At 41.9% G+C, this 21,389-nt stretch overlaps 1 protein-coding gene across 2 annotated transcripts in view; it reads right to left on the bottom strand.

The window, feature by feature from the left end:
• The window catches only part of GLDC (glycine decarboxylase), a 72,363-nt gene extending 51,282 nt beyond the window's left edge, over window positions 1-21,081 (bottom strand). Inside the window, exons 1-3 of one of the 2 annotated variants that reach the window (XM_039880222.1) lie at window positions 20,582-21,081; window positions 19,947-20,025; window positions 4,156-4,291 (exon numbers count right to left, since the gene is read on the bottom strand). In XM_039880222.1, coding sequence (XP_039736156.1) covers window positions 4,156-4,291; window positions 19,947-20,025; window positions 20,582-20,836 — 470 coding nt within the window. In that variant the 5' untranslated portion in view covers window positions 20,837-21,081. The remainder of the gene's footprint in view (window positions 1-4,155; window positions 4,292-19,946; window positions 20,026-20,581) is intronic. The other variant, XM_039880309.1, reaches the window with a different exon arrangement.
• Between the last annotated feature and the right edge of the window lie 308 nt (window positions 21,082-21,389).

Genomic DNA, 21,389 nt, shown 5'->3' with positions numbered 1-21,389 from the left:
AGATATTTCTACTTAGAAAATATTTTTTGCTGGAAATTCATCACATCCCATCTGGTGTCACATTCCCTTGTCTTAATCCAACTAGATAGATCCCCAAACAAACTAGTTTCTCTTCCTGAATATTCTTATTCCTGTAAAGGTACCACTATTCTGCCACTTCTTAGGGAAGAAACTCTAGATTTTTTTAGCCCCAAATAATGACCAATTGCCGTAGTCTTCCTTCTGATGTCTTATATCCACCCTTTTCTTCTTTGTTGCCATCCTAGCCAGAGCAATGCTTAAAATAGAAAATTATTGAATATCTATGGTATGAGCGTGTATATCTGATTCTCATGCTCAAATGCAGATAGGTCCCCATTACCTGCAGGAGAAGGCCACAAACTCTCAAGCATAGTCCTGAGACCATGTTGCGTTCCTTCTATTGCAGCTTTTGGGACTTAATATTACCACCTCCCTTGCTCAGCCTTTCCTTCCCTGCTTAACCTTTCTGTAAGTCCAAACTTTGGTTGATGCTTATTACAACTGCTTAAGACAGAGAGCCTGAAAATTGTTTTCTCGCAAAGATGATACATATGAGCCCACTTCTTTTACTTATAAACTTCTTTTGTAATTCACAGGTTTTTAAACTACTGAAACAGGCATGAATGCTTTTCACAATCATCTATTAAAGGACTCTTAGATCAGCGAGTCTCAAGCCTGGAGATACTAAATAAACCCTCATTTTAGGAAAATAAGGCTAATACAGACCCTACCATCCTGCTTAAAAGGGTTTAGTTGCCTCAGGCAAAACATAGTGATTAAGAAAACGTGTCTGTGATCTACAATGACTATGTTTCAACTGACTAATTCAATTAATTTGTGTTTCTAGGTGTATTTTAATATAAAAAAAATAAGAAGTGTCTGTATATCCAAGAAGGCATTTTGTCCTATTGAAAAAGAATGCTTGATCTATTCAACATGGCATTAACATTTATTCCAAAATAATCAGTATTCTCTATGATTGAGGCTGTGACTTCCTTTTGTAATTGAGAAAGAGGGTGGTAGTGGGGGGTTTTGCAGTAAGACAAATATTCATGAGATTCTTCATTTTAATTCCAGTGCCAAAGTTACACACAACAGAAACAGCCACAAAGAGAATGTAGATTTTTTGATATTAGTTACTGATGTTATCGACAGTCAAAAATTTGGAATAGACGACCCCATAAAATAAATTCTAGACCTCATATAAATTTTCTTATAAAAGCCCAAATGTTTGTATTCTTTCAAGGCTATGTAGTCCATTTATTTTCACCTCACGTCACCGGAATTTGTTGGTTCCATCTCTATGGAAACCATTCAGACGGGTGATAATGTGAAGACTACCACCCTCATGTGCACAGCTCTCCCTATCAGCACTGGCAAGGTGCAGTAGCACCCTCTGGTTCAGATCTGCTTTCAGAGAACAGAAAGGAACAAGACTTAAAATGCACCCAAAAACCAGGACTGAAAAGCAAAGAACAGCATTGTTTCCCTCTCAAATTGCTGGCGACTCCTAAAGAAAATTAACACATCAGCTCACAGCCAGGAAGCGATATGGTGAACATTCTGCATGGCCACCAAGAGTGAAGCCCACTGGCCAGTATTCAGACGGCTGTTATGCTTCAGCCCATTCATGTACTTTTGCAGCTTATTTTGTAATGGGGAAGAAAGACAGGCCATTTGCTTTTGAAACCAAACTTGGAGTTTACCATTCAAACTTTTACCAATACCACGGTGGAAAGGAGCCCTCAGCAATGCAAATAAATTCACACACATACCAAAAGCAGAAAAACAAGTTCTATGAAGGTTCTTTCCCCCCTTTATTAATGAAGAAATGGAGCATATCTTAACTAAGAACTCTGAACAGGGATGGCAAAGCAGATGTGATCATGCCAACAGATCTGGATCCTATAGTGATGGGAAACAAGTAACTACATCTAGGACTCTCACCAACCAGAAATACCTCTGCACTTATGCAAAAGAAGATGAAAGATGCAAAAGTGCTGTGTTCCTCCCCAGCTAAACAAATGCTTTGGTTCTCAGAACTGCAAGTATGGACTTGAGGCAGCAGCTGGGGACTGGCTGTGCTGATGGCCAAGCGACAAAGCCACTCAGAGACTGAAACACACCAAAGAAACCAGTTTTGTTTGTGGGTGATAAGGGGGAAGAGTATAAGTTCATGTGTCATAAGTAGTCGCCACAGCACGCCTATTCCTAGTATTAAGAACTCTTTGCACAGGGTTTAAAATTAAGTAGGGTAACAGGTTCACTTTTCCAAATGTCAAAATTTTTATTCTTAGACGGATCTACATCTGTGTGTGTGTGTGTGTGTGTGTGTGTGCGTGTGCGTGCACACGTGTGTGTGTGATTTAGAGGTTACTGAATGGTTTAAAGACAGAATAAGGAAATGAGTTGGGGAATTAGCAGAGGCTCATAGAGTCAGAGAAATGAAAAAGTACAAAAACAAGGAAGAAGGGGCTGGTCCATGGGAAACCCATGTGGGTTCGTTAACTAATACTTATAAAAGTTAGACTTCTACTCTCCCAGAGGCTGGGAGACAGGGACCTAACTTCAGGAGTTGACTGGTGTTATAATAAACAGTAAAATTTTTTGGCAAGTTAGAATTTTCTCAGGCAGGCACTTATTTCTGTTTTTAAGGTGAAAAAAATGAACTAATGGCTGTCTCAGTAGTCTGTCCTAGGATGGTGGGTGGAAAGATTCTTTCATGAGACAATTATACCACAATGAGAATTCTGGTCACTCAGAATTCTAATTAATTCTGAAAAAATGTTATTAAATAAAACCCATTTTTTAAAAAGATGCAAAGTGTTCAGCAAATGTTTAAGATTTATTTCTCTGAAGCATGTCCTTGATATTTCAAAAGCTCATGTGGGGCAATTCCACGATTTCCCATAGGGAAACCCATCTTCCTTTTACTTACATTGATTTTTTAATATATGCTAAACTAAAAGACGATCTCTGCATCTTGCTATACATGCCTTTCAATTGCAAAGGTAAATACTCATTCTTTCCTTACATAACAGTCCTACTAGAAATTAAAATTACCTCAGACACTAACTAATTAAAAACAACAACTAGGACTTATCATTGCCTCCCAACACGTGGTTTGTTTCTGAGGTAGAATTTTTTCTTTATTTATTTTTTTGGTGGAGGCAACCCTTGGTTGACTTCACAGATTGCAAGGATCTTGTCAGCTTACAATCCCTTATTTTTTTTTATTTTTTACGCCTACAGCACTTGGTATCCCATCCAAGTACTAACCAGGCCCGACCCTACTTATTAGCTTCTGAGATCAGACGGGATTTGGCTTGTTCAGGGTAGCATGGCTGTAGACTGTGCTGGACAACAAACAGCAATGTTAAATAACCAAATAGCATGGAAGTGGACTTGGGGGAAGTTTTCCTCAAGTGTGGTAGAAACACTTTTAGTATTGTGCAGTCAGTGGCAGCCAAAGTAGGCAAGGACAAACACACACACGCACACACGCACACACACATACCCCTAGAGGACTAGGAATGAGCTACCTGATAGGTGAGGTGAGAACTTAACAAGCAACCGAGCATGTACAGCTCAGCACCTTCTTTTATCGTTTCTGTAAGAGACTGTTCACAGAATACGCAAGTTCTTGTTCTCTACGAAGTGCTAAGTAAGTAATACCGCTGATGTTTTGATCTTCACTTACCTGACAGAAGACAATGAACAAAGATTCTGACTCATTAAGTTCGGACATCACCTAAAATCGCAGTGTCTCTAAAGAATAAGGCCCTGCATCTGCCCTCCTGCAGGTTTAACATCTTGCTCGAATATGCTTACAAAGATAGAAGAGATATTAAGTCAGAGAGAGAGAGAGAGATTACCAGCATCAACAGTTTTTAGAGCTCTGGAATGTTTTATGGAAATAAAAGTGGGAAGAAGCTTCTGTTTCCTCTACATTTGAGTAAGGACATTTCCCAAACAAGAGATAGCCAGGTAGGTTCCTGGAGGTTAGAAACATCATGGGAGTGTAAGTGTTGGTGGATAAGTTCTGAGGCTCTAAGGGGGAGGAGTATGGGAAGATGGGGAGAATCATGCAAATCAAATTACAGTACTCTTGTTTTTAATTAAGTAATACATTACCATCCTGAGTTCTCCAGTAAGTTCCGCAAAATTGTTTGCGGCACTGAGCAGTTGTAATAGCCCATACCAATATACGATCTCCAGATCTGGTTTTTGCTGGAAATTGCACGTAGGGTTGCAAGGATTTCATTTTCACCTGATTGTAGGAAAAGAGAAATGTTACAGAGAGAAAATGTCTCAAAAGAGAGCTCTAATTATAGTTTCAAAACCCTCTTTTTTGTTTGAATGTTTATAAAGAGAACAGCTATACAGGAAATATAAGAATCATCCCTCCACCACAACACTAAGCACTGTATGCAGAAATCTGAAAAATCCCAAAAAAAGCACTCAACTACTACTCAAGGTGGGTTCCTCACAATTTTTGAGGGGGCGTGGTGTGGAGGCGGGGTGAGGTGCTCTTCTTTTTTGGCTTTGTACGACCGAATTGCCTTATTTTAACACTTGTCTCATTCCAGGTTTCTTCTTTCCCCTTTACATTTCTTTTGTACTTACACCAAATAAAAATTCTTCTTTATCTTAGTAAAATAGTTTCTCTTTTTAAATTGCCTTATACCAATAGTTGATATGTCTTAAACAGTACATGCCCTAATATGTCTCTGTAAAATTACTCTTCTACCTCTAACACTTTTCCCTTTGTCAATGAAAAAACTACTTACAAAAACCCTTCACCCAACAATATAAAATACCAGTTTTAATAAAAGACGCATGCAATTTTAACCAGCATTCTCATTAGGGCCAGTTCTTGAATGCAGGTGACACACTATTTCGAGTCATTCATATAATAACAATAAAACAATAATAGCATCTGACACTTAGAGTATTTACGCTTTGCCGGGAATTGTCCCAGATGCTTTTCGTGCAGCTCAGGAAACAGGCTTGAAGAGGATCACTCGCCTAAGGCTGTACTGCTTTAAATGAAAGTGTTACAACTCAGTCTTTCTAACTTCATATTCCACTTTTCCCACTGGGTCAGGTTCAGACCTGCCATATGAACAGCAGTTAGACTGAAATACTTTCTGGATACAAGTGGTTCTTTCTCTGCCCCTCTGCATAAAGATAGATCATCCTGCTAAAACTTAACTACTAAGATTTAACTACTTGCTCCTTTAAGATCGTCTTAGGGGCTCAGTCACTTCAATCTTGAAATTAATTGACTTCATTGTTACTATATCAGAGAAGAATCTGGGTAGAGCAATCTCTAAGATGGCAAACTGGCTAGAAAGATGCTTCACGTTGTTTCAACCCTACTGAACTCTATGTGAATATTATTCTCATTAATCTTCCTTTATCCTCACTGAAAACACTTTCACCTTCCACCCCAGCCTCCCACTCCACATGCTTTCACAGGAAATAAATTCATGAGATGTGCCATTTTGCCAGACTGTGTTAAAGAAAGAAGACAATTTTGTAAGTATGTTTCATGAGTAAATATAATATAACTTCCTTATGATAACCTTGTCTTCTTCTATTGAAAATGTAGGAAATACATGAAAGTATAATAAACCAATATCTGAGGAGATATGCAAGTACAGTGTCCTTAGGAACAATCATGCAAGAAATCCAATCGCTTCTCAAAGTCGTCTTAGGGCAGAGTGATTGAGAAGCCCAGCAGGAGGGGAGATTAATTAGCAGTTCCTGGCAGGCACATGATTCAGCAAGACCAGCTTCAATTAAGATCCTGTGTAAGAGGGACAGGTCCTTGTTTCATATTATGCCCTGGGGACAAAAGGTTCAGCTCTCAAATGAGAAGAGTCTGTGAGAGGCTTTGTCAAATCAGGACTTTAACCTTTGGGAGTCAGGGAGTATAGAATAATGTGTTTTTTTCCTACATTTTAGAAAGTTAATTCTATTGGGAGTGTGGATAAGTCAGAGCGGAGATCCTGGAAACAGGGAAATATGGTAAGAGGCCAGCACAGAGCAAAGGAGTGTTGTGAACTGAACTATGTCCTCTAAACCCAGGTACCTGTGAATATGACCTTATTTGGAAAGAGTTTTACTGATTTAATCAAGATGAAGTCCTGCTGTGTTAGAGTTGGCACTAAGTCCTTTAAGGAAGGGGAAACTTGGACACACAGCACAGGAGAGCACCGTGGGATGACAGAAATATTGCAGGATCAATAAGCCTTGCTCCTCAAGCTTGACTTTTTTCTGTCGTGATTTTTTTTAGTGATTAAAAGGTTTTTATTTTTGTATAAAATAAGTCACAGGCACATAACCTATAGCGTAGAGAAAATAGTCAATAATATTGTAATAACTTTGTAAGGTAACAGATGGTTACTAGACTTATTGTGGTGATCACTTCGTAAGGTAGATAAAGGTCGAATCACTATATTGTACACCTGAAACTAATATATTGTATGTCAACTATGTTTTAATAAAAAATACACTTTTAAAAACATTTTTTATTTTTTCCCCTTAAAAAGTTGGACTGTGGCAAGTGAGTTAATGGGAACTGCAGAAAGAGGAACCCCAGAGGCATAAGGAGATGGCTGCAGTAGACTCAGTATTGCCCCTCTGCTCCTAAGATCTTCTTCCCCCTGGCTAGAAACATCTGTGTCTCACTTGATCATTTTTATGCTTCTAGTTATTATCTATCATTAATTATTATGTTCTTCACTTATGCCAATTTGGCCTTTTAAAAATTTCAGGTGTTTCATTCAAGTACATAAAACAAGTGGCTGTTACAAGGGGAATGCTGATATGTATCTGGAGACTCTAAACTCTCAACTAGAATCAGGAAGAGATCTGATTTTTCCTTTTCAAGAGAACCCATTTCTCTCATAGCTCCCAGCAGGGTTGTCCAGGAAGAAGCCCAGTGAGAGCCTCGACTAAAACCAGTTCTCTCTCTCCTTTCTTCAGTAGCCTCTTGCCACCCAGGCTCTGGTCCTGTTCTGCACATATGCCTTCAATAGTAAGGAAGAGAAGACACCAACCCAGACCAGCCAGGAACCCACTGGCACCTTCCACATCAGTTCAGGGTCCCCACATACATACCAGCATTCCTCACAGCTGCCACTATATCTTACACACTTGAATGAAACACTTGAAAAAATTTAAAGACCAATTAGCATAAAGAGCAAAACAGTCAACTATAGATAAGACTCAGGAGCATAAAAATGGTCAAACTGGAGACACAGAAGTTTATATCCTATAACGCATACACTCTTGTCCCTACAAGACCAAACTTCCCAAGCACTTGCAGGCTCTACCCTTACCCAGCCTGGGGCCAATACGAATATCCCAGGACTGGCCCTCATCTTAGCTTGGTCTTTACAACTAATTTTATCTTCCACTGAGAACTGAGTTACTAGAACAAGCAGTCCTCTGTACACCAAGCTAATGGATACTGCTGAGTTATCGAGAGTAGGATGGGTACTTGGACATGCTTCTGAAAGTAAGAATGGTGTGAGAATCCTTTCTCATTCACTCATTCATTGCTCATCATGACCAAACTTCCCAGATAGAAGCCAGGACAGTCTGCGACTTGAAGAACAGAGTTAAGCTGCTTCTTACTGTGATAAAGACTTCAGGCTTTACCAATTACATATTACAAAAAACATTTCCCAAACACAGCTTAGTGAGTGTCTGAATTGTTTCAAATGTTTGTTCACTGGACGCCACTTCTCAGAACACTAATGAAATCTCACTTCTGGCCCAATTAACAGAAGAGCCCAGAGCTTGAGTTACCATGTTAAATGATGCCCAGATGCAATAGGCATGGAGGAGAGGAGAGAAGAGAGAAAAGCCCGCAATCAGAGAACTACCTGCTGAACCTACCTGAGATGGAACATAGCAGAATCAGTCTCTAAGAGCAAATTTTGGGGGCATGATTGGTCTAAATAGAAGCACAAATCCTAGCCATGCAGTGTCCGCTAGTGGACTTTACAGTACATTTAGAGTCCTTTCTCCTTTGGAAAATAATTCTTCTCCAGAGAAAATAAGATCCTGAATTCCAGATGACAGCCTTTTTGTCCCTACCTGGTAAGAGAAGCATTATAAAAAGGCAATTGTGCCATCCAAACCCTGGACAGCACGACGCCAGAAAGCTGTGTGGACCAAGCAGAGAAGAGTTCAGACTGCCCCCAGGGCAAACCCCACAAGAGTGCACATTCCTCACACTTTCCCCTCCCATTGAACAAAAACAGCTTCCTCCTGTAAAGGTGCCCAATTCCAGTAACTTTCTTCCTTAATGTGAATGGCAAGAAAACTCATCAGGGGGAAAATGAGACAGAGTGAGAAAGGAAGTGTCCATTTTAAAAAACTTGGAGAAAATCTGTCATTCTCTAGATGCCTGCCTGGCAAGCCTGGAGGAGGAGCCAGACGCTGTGCATTACTGCACACTCCCAGCCATGAAAATCCTCAAGCTCGCCTTCAGGAATCTCACCAGTAAGTTCTTTTCCAGAGGACAGAAATGCCTGCTTCTGACCTTATTTATTCTTCTGCCTCGGAGCATTGCATAATACCCCTGGTTCTAATGTACCAAGAACAGAGTTCAATGACACCACTCCATAGGAATCGCAGGTGGGTCTCACACTTCTCCTGCTTCTCAGAATTCAGCATAAGCACTCTCCTTCCTTACATAATTCCACATAAGAGCCTTTCCAACACTAACTCTCTTGTCACCTGCACTTAAAATATCAAGGAGAACTTTGGACCAACTACTATGCTACATAAATACTTTGCAATAGGAATAAGCCGATTCAGCTGTTAAATACTGTACGCACTGCTGGGCCTAGAAAAATGTCAGTAGAATGGACAGGCAGGCTGTAGAGTCGAGATGCCTGCTATACCTAAACACACACGGATACACGTTGTTCCCCACCTTTAACCCATTACCCCAAACATACAACCCTATGATTTTTTTCAACTCAGTTATATGGAAAAATGTATCTATGCTTTACTTTTGCTTTTTTGACAATCTAAAAAAATTATGCCTAGGTTTCCACAGAGAGCATATATTATTCTGCCATTTCCATTTTAAAAAGAATAAATATATATGCATATGCTGTATATTAATAGACTATCTCTGAGATGATTCTCAAGAAACTGGTAATTGGGAAGGAGTCTTGTTTTTCCCTGTACATCTTTTTGTGTTTTTGAATTTTGGACAATGTGCCTATGCTATTTATTCAAAATTTTAAATTAAATTGAAAGGTTATGCCCAGAACAAAATCCTCCTTGTGAAATATATGGGTGCAGACACCTTTCAGTACTCACAGTGGCTGGCAGTTCAAACAGCATTTTCTGGACATCCCAGTAGCACCTAGCACACTGTCAGAGCTTCTCCCGCTCCCTGCCCTAGGTGTGCTTGGCAAGATACTAAGAAAAAGGTCTCTAAGGAAATCATTGGGACTGGAAACCAATACACTCATATTTGGATTTCCCCAGAAAGGCTTTTTTTCTGCCAGTGGCTTACGGGGGAAGCTGGAGCCAGAATGTGAGGACAGGGCCTACTATTTTTCTTGCTAACATGTAGATCCTTGGCTTCAGAGCTGCTCGGGAAACCACGGAATGGGGCTGAGGGTCTCAAAATAAACGGACCATGAATGATAGCATGTATCAGGGTTTTCTGATTTTTCTAAATGGAAGCCAGAACTTGTGTACATATTCCATCCTAACGTAAAGGCTTTTTGTAACATCGCCTAATCAGTACCCCTCTCTCTCCCACTGAACGGTCTGTCTTAAACTCGCTTACACAGAGCATAAGCCCTACTCCCTCAAGTTTCCTCTCCAATAAAGGAGGGTTTCAAAACCAAAGTCTGTGAATCACAGAATTCCTTCATTCCAGGAAGCAAACCAATCCATAAGCTCTGTGTAGTGTAGAATAATGACATGGTAACTCTTTGAAAGCCCTTCGAGACTAGCAGAGGGGATATCCACCCCATATGACAGGATGTGGTCGGGACAGCATCACGCATGCCTGCCTGACCCCCTCGCCCTAATCCTGCCAGGCTTTTCCTCGTCTTCTTGTTCAGCCAAATAACGCTCCACCTCACCCACCCCCTCATGACCCTCAGGGATTAGACCTCTCCAATGGTCACCTCTAGCTGAAAGGAGCTGACGCATGTCCAATCTGTGTTTCTGATGGCTCTTTCGTCCCTCATCTCCAAAAAAATGTACAGTTCCTACAGCTCCTTCTGCTCTGCCAAAAGATACAAGTTCAAGATCTTCATGACAGCTGTAGGAAAACCAGAACGGCTCCCCACGGCAGGGAAGCAGGAACAAGGGGAGCCATGTATGCTATTTACACTTTGAATGTGAGTCGCTTTCTATGGGAGGTCTCCTCCACCGCCTCTCTTCAGTTAGTCTATAAATATTTTCTAGAGAAACATACAGAGAAACATTACAAATCATAATATTTATCTGGAACAACAGTTGACCTAAGTAATCTGGTCAAATGGTCAGTTTGAAATGAGAATCAGGGTGAAAATTCTAGAATATTTTTTTTCTTCTTTGCTGTTCTGTGGGTACATTGTTATGGCAAGCAGAGCAAGAACAAAAAGAGGAGGATATGTTCTAAGAGTCCAACTCAAGCAATTTAACATGCTTGCAGGAAAAATAATTTTTTATGATCAAAGGAATAGGCATATGGAAAAATTTGTAGTCCATCCCAGAATCTCGCCAACTAAATTATAATCTCTTTGTGGGCAGGGGCATAGTGGGTTGTTAGGCACATAGAAGATGCTCAGAAAATACATGTGAATCAAGGTTGCAATGAAATTTACCCAAACTCCCAAACAGCTAGCTCAATATTCACAATAACTCGCCCATCACAGAATCCATGATGACAAACCAATGCACAAATTGTTCTCATATCTGAAAGCATGGGCTTCAGAGAAACATTTATAAATGGAAACTGACAGCTATTAAGCAAGTCCTATGCAATAATGCAGTGTCTACAATATCAGATTTTCCAAAGTTCTGTTTCATTATTGTTTAATAAATTAGTATGTTAATGAGAGATACTGAAAATTTTTACTAAAATTATCAGTCTGCATTTTTATAAAAATACTTTGGGTTTAATAAGTAAAAAAAAAAAAGTGATCTCAGTCAACATGAGATCAGTTTTTCACACATCACATGATGGAGACTTATTAAATCAAGGTATAGTGGAAAAAGTACATAAATGTAAGTCAAAACACAGACATGCCTGCAAGCAGCTCACAACCTCCAGAGTCCAGCATCTGCCCCAAAGCTCCTGAATCAACCCGGAGGTAAGCAGCTCCAACTCTCAGTCTCATGAGGTGGTCACTGAGCTTCCATCCCAGTGGGCTGTGGGGACTGTCTCGCCCCTTTCCCACCCCAACTGGCCTGTGCTAACTAGTGGGCCTTGAAGTCCTTGATCTCTTGACTTTGCCAGTCCTCAACCTCAGCAAAATTTAGTCACCACATTTCTCTGTTCCTCCTCCCAGATCACTAAATGATGCTGGGGTGTGGGGACCCTAATAGACCTTACAGTTCAAGCCAAGTACGCTGATATGGATTCCTCACTACCCAGATGTTCACAATAGCTCTTAAGGAACTTTTGCACTTTCCTCTAATGCTCAGTTTCACCCTTCCTGCCTCTCACTCAGCAGACAGGCAGTCCCTCAACTCCTCCCACCTCAGAGTGTCCTTATGTTTTCAAGTGAATTTTCTTGCTTCTTATGCCTAATAACGGTCCAGAAATATAACAATGAGGCCCGCAACCCCCTGCCTGAAATTTTATCATCCAGCCTCTTGGATTACTTCATCTCAGACTGCTGTCTCCCTCCCTATACATGCTCCATTTCCCAACATCCTAGCTTCCACTTTATTCCTCCATCCCTAGGAAATCTTACTCACCAAATTAATTCAGTAGACTCACTACATCTGCAACACTATCTCTTATCTCTCTCCCTCGAGCTCTAGACTCATATTTCCACCTATTGCTTCAACGTTGCCAAATTCATGGTCCACAAGCACCTCAAACAATTCTGCTCAAACAAGACTCCTGATCTTGCCTTCTTCCAGGACCGTCTACTTCTCCTGTTAATGACATTATCATCACCCACCAGGACACTCAGCCTAGAATATGAGTGACAGCCCCACCTGCTGCCCCTCTGGATCAACCATCATATTTGTACCAAAACACTATTTCCCACAGGCTGCTCCCAGAACTAATGCAGATCCATTCCTGCATGATGTGGCACTCCTCCCATGGGCGACTCTGGCTCAAGGACTCCCATTTTGGACTGACCAAACTTTCTTAGATCTGTGCTACAATGTAAAATCCTTCCTATCTAAAACTTCCATTTGTCTCTCCCCTTCCATCAGAGTCAAAACTGCATCACAGTCTAAAGGTTCCCCTACCTTCTGGAGTTCCCACCACCAATGAATTTCTCACATATCTAATATCATCTTGGTGACTACTTCACGGTAGACCTAAACTAATACACATTTAACACCTCACCTCTAAACTCTCCAGCAACCTCCCAGCTTGTTTGCCTCCTTGCCTCTGATCTCAGAGGCACTCTGCAAAACACATGTTCAGTCATGTCACTTGTCTCTGTAGTGACTGTTAATGTCTCCTCTTATCATGGCTCTAAGTCCTCCATACTTTGCTTCTCATGCCTTTCTGTAGCCTATTGTTCTACACACAGTCTACTCGCCGTCCCTCAAATAACCATGTTACAGCCATACTTCCATGCTTCTGCTCATGCCATAACCTCAGCCAAAGCATTCATTTTATTTGCAGACCCATAGAGCTATTAAATATCTACCTCCCTATCAGTTGTAACCTATACTCAGGGATCATATCTTTATCATCTTTTACCTCATGACTACTGTACCCTCAATGGCTAAAACAGTATCTTATCTTCCATAAGTGCCTCTCAATAAATGAAGAATGAAAGCAAATGGGGAAAGCTGTAGAAGTAGATTTGGTGATATAGTGGCTTATAACTCAATGGTGACAAAAGTGAATAGGCTTGGGAATTTAGTATATGGGCAAAAGGTCCTATGTACCTTAACAGTCCTCAAGAGTAACATTATATTTACAACACAGTATAATTCATTTAATTTTGATAGCAATGAATATTTTTTAAAAGTTCGATACAATTCATTATAATTTTCTCAAACCCATAGAATGTATAAACCCAAGGGTGAACCCTAATGTAAACTATGGACTTTCAGTGATAATGACATGTCAATGTAGGTTGATCAGTTGTAACAAATGCATCACTCTGGTGGGGGATGTTGATAATGAGGGAAGCTATGTATATATGGGGGTGAGGGGTACTGGAAACTCTCTATATCGTCCCCTCAAATTTGCTCTAAAAAATAAAGTCTATTAAAAATATCTGCAATTTTGTTTATATTACTAATTGCCCTCCTCTTGAATTTGGATCAGACTTAGTGACTCACTCTCATCAGTAGAATATGGTGTAAGTGATGCTATAGGACTTCCAAGACTAGGTTGTGAAAAGGATAGCTTCTGCCTGGCTTTCCTTCTTCCTTCAGTCACTGGCTCTGGGGGAAATCCAATAGCCACATTGTGAGGACACTCAAGCAGCCTGTGGAGAGACCCATGTGAGGAGGCACTAAGGCCACCAACTAACAGCCAGCACTAGCTTGCCAGCAATGTGAGTGAGCCACCGAGCAAGTGGCTCCTCCAGCCCCAGCTGAGCATCCACCAATGTATGACTGTGCCTTCAGGAAAAACTCCAAGCCAGAACCAGCCCCACTTGGCTGCTCCTGGATTCCTGACCCACAGAAACTGGGAGGATAATAAATGTTCATGATTGGTTTAAGCCACTGAGTTTGGAGTAATTTCTTATATAGCAGATAACTGATATACTGCCTTTTCTAAAAAAAAAAAAAAAAAAGCCAATTTAAAAAATATTGTTAAAGAAATAATTTTGTTTATATAAAATATCTTTGATAATGCTGGATGAATTCCATGATCTTTTAACAGATGAAAATAAGAGGAAAAAGTTGTTTTACCTTTTATGTTCTTTGTCCCAATCACATGACCTATTTGCTCCCTCATCACCATATGTCAGCATGTTTGTATCCTTTGTACATCAAAAAATAAGCTCTGTGAAAGGACTGGTGTTCTAAATTTCAATCTAAAATGGAATCAGAGTATATGAAATGGAGACTCTCATGCATGCTGACTCAGAAGAACAGAACTTAAGAACTGAGAGACTGATTTCCCATAAATGCCTGCTGGATAGAAGATACTTCTTGATCAATGAACATTTACAAAGAATCCCTTCCCATCCTCAAGCCAATGAACTTACTGCTTACACTTTGGCTTGACTGCCCCTCTTTGCACTCCTTGCCCATAATACAGCCTGTCCCAAACACTCAACGAACTGGACTTGCCTGTAGCTAGATACAGCATGTTTTCTGAACTGCAATTCTTCTTCTATTCTCAGATAAACTCAAATTTGGGGTAACTTGAGCTTATTTAGGTTGACAATCCAAAATATTTTAATGATAAAAATGATACTTTATAAAGACTGAGATTTCTAGTCTGGTGTTCTAAATTTAAAAGGGAGACAATCTGATTTAATTTATTTTCAGACTCATCTCTTTTAAGATATTTTCGCCTCTCCACTTCTATCAGGATACGGCACTATATATCTAGCTGAAATATCCCTATGGTACAGTAAGTTTATATTTGGTCTTTGTCTTTGAATCTTCCTGAGTAGGAGTCTTTTGTTATTCAAAATAAGCCCTTTTGATTACACTTGAGCTTAATGAAATGACTTAGGGTTGGATCCTTAGTAGCCTCAGGATAGGGCTAGTCACCAGAAAAACCAAGTGATTAGAAGGTTGGAACTTTCGGCCCCACCCACAGACCTCTGGGAAGGAAGTGCAGATAAGCTCTACAAACTCTTGAACAACAAATTTGGTGAGCTTCTGGGATGGCTAATGCATCCCTGTTCTGGGACAGTAACCCAACTCAGTTCCACAGGGATAGAAGCTGCTGTGCTCAGGACCCTTCCGGACCTCGTCCTACTTACTTCTTAATTTGAGTGTTCCCCTGTACCTTTTATAGTATCCTTTATAATAAACTGTGAGCCCCTCCAGCAAATTAATCAAACCCAAGGAGTGGGTCATGAAAACCTTCAACTTATAGCTTGTCAGAAGCACAAGCAACAACTGAGGCTTGCTACTAGCATCTGAAGTGGGGGCAGTCTTGGGGACTGAACCCTTAATCTATGAGATCTGATGCTATCTTCAGGTAGTGTCAGAATTGCGTTAAATCTTAGGGCACCAAGTTGGTGTCCCTTGTGAATTGAAGAATAGCTTAGAGATATTGAAAAACACCCCAGAATCCCAAAATGATTGACAGCATAATTATTCTGATAAGATTCCATCAAGGATGAGACTGCAACAATACTCAAATATTTCCCTAATTATGCTTTGCAAGTTGTATTTTGCCATTTTCTTTTTCTTGGTGAAGGTACTGTCTTGTAAGTATGTTACAATAACATATTTACACACATAAAAAAAAAACAATGTAAAGACATTGTCTTTGCTTCTAATGGAAGATATATTTAAACTTTGTTATTTCACAAATCTCTGTTTTTCTATCCAATTTCACATAATTTCTAAACACTTGCAGCATTTTATTCATGGTACTTGAGACTTTTTAACTTTCTAACTTAATTTATATTAAGAAGGTAAGATGTAAACTCCTTGAGGATAGTATTTACGTCTGTTCATATATTTATCCTCACAATGACTTGCACACAGTAAATGGGCAATAAATATTTAACAATATAGGCAATAGGTTGACTTTCCACAGATATGCAGTGGTCTGCCCAATAAGAATTAATGACAAAAATATATAAGTGTAGGACAGACTGTGATGAGAGATTGAATATACACACAGTGGCCAGACCATATGTAACTTTCACCCACGACCTGCAGCAACCTGCTTAGAAAACCAACCCCCTTACCTACAATAAACCACCAAAGAAGCCAGCCTGCTATGAGTTAGACTTACAGAAAGCCAAATTGTTATCTCCAGTGACAATCTGCGCAATAACTTCTGTAACGATAGGTCCAAAATGGACAGGACTTGATTAATAACTGATAGCTTCCTTAATTTTGGTCCCCACTTGCAATTCAGGACCAACCAGATAAAGCTAAATATGCACCCCTAACCAATCACATGATTAGCCTACCTACAGCTTCTTCATGCCAACAGCCTCCAACACCTGAAAGCCTTTCCTTTATTCCATCATGAAGCTTTCCGCTTCTCTGCCAAAACAAAAGGCTAACTCTTCAGCAAGTTCAGAATAGTGTTGACTTTCCTCACTTGGGTGGTCTTCGTTTATTTCCCCAACTGTACAATGAAAATCCATTGGAATCATCCTAGTTAAAGATGAAATACAATTCATTTAATCTGGGAACTAAAGGAGCCAGGAACGGCCAAGGGAGAGCCTCCTTGTCAGAGGCTGAGGAGTCCACAGGCAGGACTTGACAGACACCATGCGGCTAGAAGAAAACTGACGTCCACAGCCTGGGAACAGCTGCCCTATCTAGGCGTCCTTGGGGTTAGTTCAGGGGAGTGCCCAACCTCATTGAGTGACAGAGTCACCACCTACAGCTGTGTAACACAACACCTCTCCCCTCTGCTCACAGACCTACATTAACCATTTATTAAAATCACTCTAAGCGATGTAGCTCGGAACATTAAGTTCTCACAAGTCCATCAGGACTCATTCTAACAGCTCAGCTGCTCAGTTCCGGTTAACCAATTTGAACATTAAGAAGTTTAGTTCCTCCTCTCTCTTCCTAAGCATGTTCACAATTAGCAATGTGCAATTTTGTGTAAACCTTAAACCATGCAGCTTCTGTAAAATTATGGACAAGTTCAGTCTGGTTAACTTGAGCTGACTTTCCTGAAAATAATACACTCTGAGGCATACCATAGCTAAAAGTGATTGGCTTCATCTTTAAAGCACTTCCAAATGTTGTATTAATTACAAAATGAAAAAAAGTTATTGTAAAAAATCTGGGAAAAGTAACAAGAAGCTAAAATCATCCATAATGGCACCACCCAGAAAAACAAATGTTCCCACTGTCATACATCCTTCCAATCTTTTTTGGTTGTATATGTGGATGAGGGAGGGGTGATTCACTTATTAGGATGAAACTGATAAGAATTTTGAACTGAATAGCTTTGCTTATTTCTCTGAAGTATGACTTATTGAGAAGCTAAGTGGTAATCAAGGTATTTTTCCAAGACACTTCCTGAAGTGTCCAAGGAGAGGGGGAGCGTCCTGCACGACAGGTGAATCATCTCTACGTCCAATCCTGTCCAGCCAGTCTGTCCTGTACATGCTGGTCCCTTTGCCTGCAGCGGCCTCCCCCAGCCTGTCCCACAGAGCGTCACTACTCATTCTTCAATACCCAGCCATAGTCCTGCACACTGGCAGCAAGCGGGGTGCTTCCATACCTGTGCTCTTACCATGCTGCTGCATTTCCACTAGGGCAACTGGCAAATGGCAGTCATTCCAGTGTGATTGAATTTGTGCACATCTATAAACTGGATACTTCAGAAGAGTCAGAACAGGAGTTTTCTACTCTGTACACCCACTCCCTTGCAGAGGACACAATGAAGACAGTGTAGACTGGTAGCTGGAGTGTGGACAGTGGAGCTGGATTGTCTGGGTTGAATTGTCTTCACCGCTTACCAGCTATGACCTTGGGCAAATGACATATCCTCTGTATGCTATGGTTTCTTCATCTTTAAAACGGAAGTGATAATGGTACTTACCTCATAGAGTTGTAATAAGGATTGAACTAACACATGAAAAGTACTTTATAAAGTGCCTGGGACATGGTAAGCACTACATAAACTCTTGAGATTATTATGCATAAGAACTAACCCAAGTATCTACATGTTGTTCATAGTTCTCACAATCTTTTTACTCAGCTATGAGGGCACTAAAGACTCATATGACTAATTAGTTCTTATTAGTTTTCTCTATACATGGCAAAAAAATATTTGGTTCAGAATTCTTCTCTGACTACAATAGAACACAAGCACTCACGTGAAAGTTTGGATAACACTGTCTCACTATTAAATGGAAATGCTAGTACTGGAGGTTACACGTACAAACTTGCTCTCCGTTTGTGGAGAATGTTAATTAACCATGACATATGCCCACTACAGAGTAAAATATTGATGCCTTTCTGATGCATTCTGCTCCCCTGCCCCCAGCTCGCTCTTTGCCGGAGAGCCAGTCCACTTCAGGGCAAGGGGGGGCTTTTAACTGTGCAGTACTTTCTGAGTCACCTCAGACTAACCAGATAGAACCAGCCCCAAATCTCACGAAAGCTGCTGGAGTTAAAGTTTACACTTAATCTGCAAATTACTTAGCAGGGGCAAGCTTCCAAGAGAGAAGAAATGGAATTCTCCAATGTTCAAATTATTCAGATGGAAACAAGTAGCTGAACTGAAAAAAGGATAGACAACTTTGACACATTTCCTAGGCATTAATGCTCGTAGAGAATCTTATTTTAGATTATATTGTAAAAAGGGCTGAGCTAAACATTCTCTGACTCTGAAAGTCTCAGAAAGGAATTTATTTGTTCAAATAGTCACCTAAGTCTTGCTTTAAAAATATACAACTCTTCACTCTTTAAACATCCAATGAATCAAGATTCTGATTTTCTGAAATTGAAATAAATAAGTCTTCTAGCTATCCCTAGGTCTCAACAAGTTCAACAGAACACAACGTGCAGATTTTCTTCTATAAGCAAGGTCCCTTCTATAAGCAAGGTTCTCTATAAGCCATGAAGTGAATGGGTTCAGATTTGAAATCAACAATGGGAGTAGTTTTCGGCATAGCTCGAGTTACACTAGGAGCTGTACTGGCTTCCTGTTTCAAGGTGTCTACTTTAAAACAAAGCTTGCTTTCCATGTATCCTGTCCTAAAACCTAAAATGAACCAACTGACTTCTCTTCACTTGACTCCTTAAGTAAAAGAGATTACAGTATTCAAAACCAGATAACCCCATGAGAATTCTTTCCTGTTTAAAAACAAAAAGGGGGAGGGGGCTCTTCAGCTCCGCCTGGTCCCTTGACTTGTGGATTCTTGCCTCAGTCCTGGAAGATCCCTGAAAGGCAGTCAGACCAGTAAAAACATTTTAAATATAAAACAAAACTCTTGGAAAGTCTATGAGTAAACTAAGCTCTCTGAACCAAGCATTAATCTCATTTCTTTTTTCATAAAAATCATCCAGACTTGAAAAGTACTGCTGCCTTTCAGTAGGTATAAATAAAACTTGAATGTGAGATAGAAGAACAATTAGAAGCTATTGTGGTAACCTTGGGCTTGAAGGCCAGATGTCTGGGTCTCCTCATTTTTGTCACTTCCCTGGTTGTATCACCGTAGGTAATTCCTTTTTCCCTTCTGAGTATTCGGATCTGCAAAGAGGTGATGACACCTCCCAACTCAAAAGATGAGAGAACTGTGGGGCAGATGGGTGCCTGAAAAGTGGGGCATTCTCCACACGTGTTTGTGCACTGACTTACCCCGCAGAAATTTGCTGGCACCTCCCGGAACCCTGAAAGAAAAACCTAGAAAGGCGCTGCAAGACTCCAGTCTAGGGTACAAACCTGATTGCTCATGAAACTAAACATTCCACCGTCTCCCGCCCCTTGAGGTACCCGCCATTTTATTTTAATAAACATATTCATTCGCAGTCCTGAGCAATCCTAACACAGAGCTAGGCTTTCAGAAACCGCAGAAAACGAATAGGCCAAAGCAAGCGGCGTCTAAGGAGCCCTCCCGGCCACTTACAAATAGGGTCTTCCATTTTCAAGGGTCTTTTCAAACGAATGCTGGCGGGGACAGTCTTCTCCATCAGTTCATCGATGCTCTAAAATTAAAACGCAATTCGGTGAACACGAAAGTGTGAGTAAAGTTCTGAGTGAAAATAGTCACCTCTGTGTTTTGCATCTACAAAGACTTGTGGGAACCTCATTTAAGTCGCCTAATTAGGGTTTCTTTTTTAAAAGAAAAAGAATAACTTTGATCAGATTGGAAATCACTTGGAGGGAAGAAAATAATGAAGCGGGGTCGTGATCCACCCACTCCGGGTTGAATTTCAATCGGCAACCGGAGATAATCGGATAAACCACGAGGTCCTCCTCTAGCAAAGTTAGAGCTCATCAGCAAGCAAGGTGACTTGAGTTGAAAAACAAACGGTTTTGAGGAGCGAAGAGCGGGAGGAGGAGAGAGTACGAGGGCAGGAGAGGACTGGGGCGCGGGGACCGAGCGCGCAGGTTCGCGTCCACGCCAGGCCCAGGATCGAGGCGCGGGGTCCACGCGGAGCGCAGCAGAGCTCGGGGCTGGGGCGGGGAGGCCGCGTCAGCAGAACCCGGGCGGGACGGGGCGGGGCGGGGCGGCCCGGAGGCCCGGGTGAGGGTCCTTACCGCCAGCCCCAGGGCCTGTAACATGTCCCTCTGGTCTTTGTCCCCAGGTCCGATGTGCCTCCGAGCGAAGTCGTCGTGTCTGGGCAGAAGACGCTCGAGGAGGCGGAAGGCCCCGGCCGCGCCGTTGTCCCCACCGCCGTTACTGCTGTCACGGCTTCGCAGCGCCCAATGCTGCCCCGCACCACCAGCCAGGCGGCGGCTGCCCCCGACTCCACAGCCCAGACGCAGCCCGCAGGCCTTGGCGTACGTCTGCATGGTCGCGGCCACAGTCCCCTGCCCCAGCCCGCGAGAGTCAGTTGCGCTCTCGGCCCCTCTCCGGTCGCGGACCCCCGGGGTGGCGGCCGCCTCCGGCCTGGAGCCCCTTCCCACGGGACAACTGGTGCGACAGATGGATGGATGCTCCGGCGCAATGAATGGGCACCGCGCTCACCCTGGGCACCGCGCTCACCCCGCGCAAAGTTGTTGCTCCACGCGAGGCACCTGCTCGGCACACTTTAAGTGTCGCCCTGGGGGCGGGCGGTGGGATGGGGCCAGCAAATGGGAGTGAACAGAGCAAATGCTTGGCCAATGGGAGTGAAAGGAGGGGCGGGAGCGGGGCAGACCCGGGCCCCCGCCCCCTCTCCCTACCCCCTTCTTGGGGCCCCGTGGAATCCTGCTGCTCCCGGCATCCTCAGTTACTCCTACTCCATCTCTGGCTGATGCAGAGGCCAGGGCGCACCATGCGCCCGACGCCAGTCTGGGACCTCACTTGGTGCGGGATCCGGGTGGATGGCTGCAGGCGAAGTGCTTGGGGAACCCAGCGGGGGTG

This window comes from Pteropus medius, unplaced genomic scaffold, assembly GCF_902729225.1.
Source record: "Pteropus medius unplaced genomic scaffold, Ma_sr-lr_union100, whole genome shotgun sequence".
NCBI lineage: Eukaryota > Metazoa > Chordata > Mammalia > Chiroptera > Pteropodidae > Pteropus > Pteropus medius.
The sequence above is the reverse complement of the archived record's forward strand: the minus strand, read 5'-3'. Positions and strand labels throughout refer to the sequence as shown.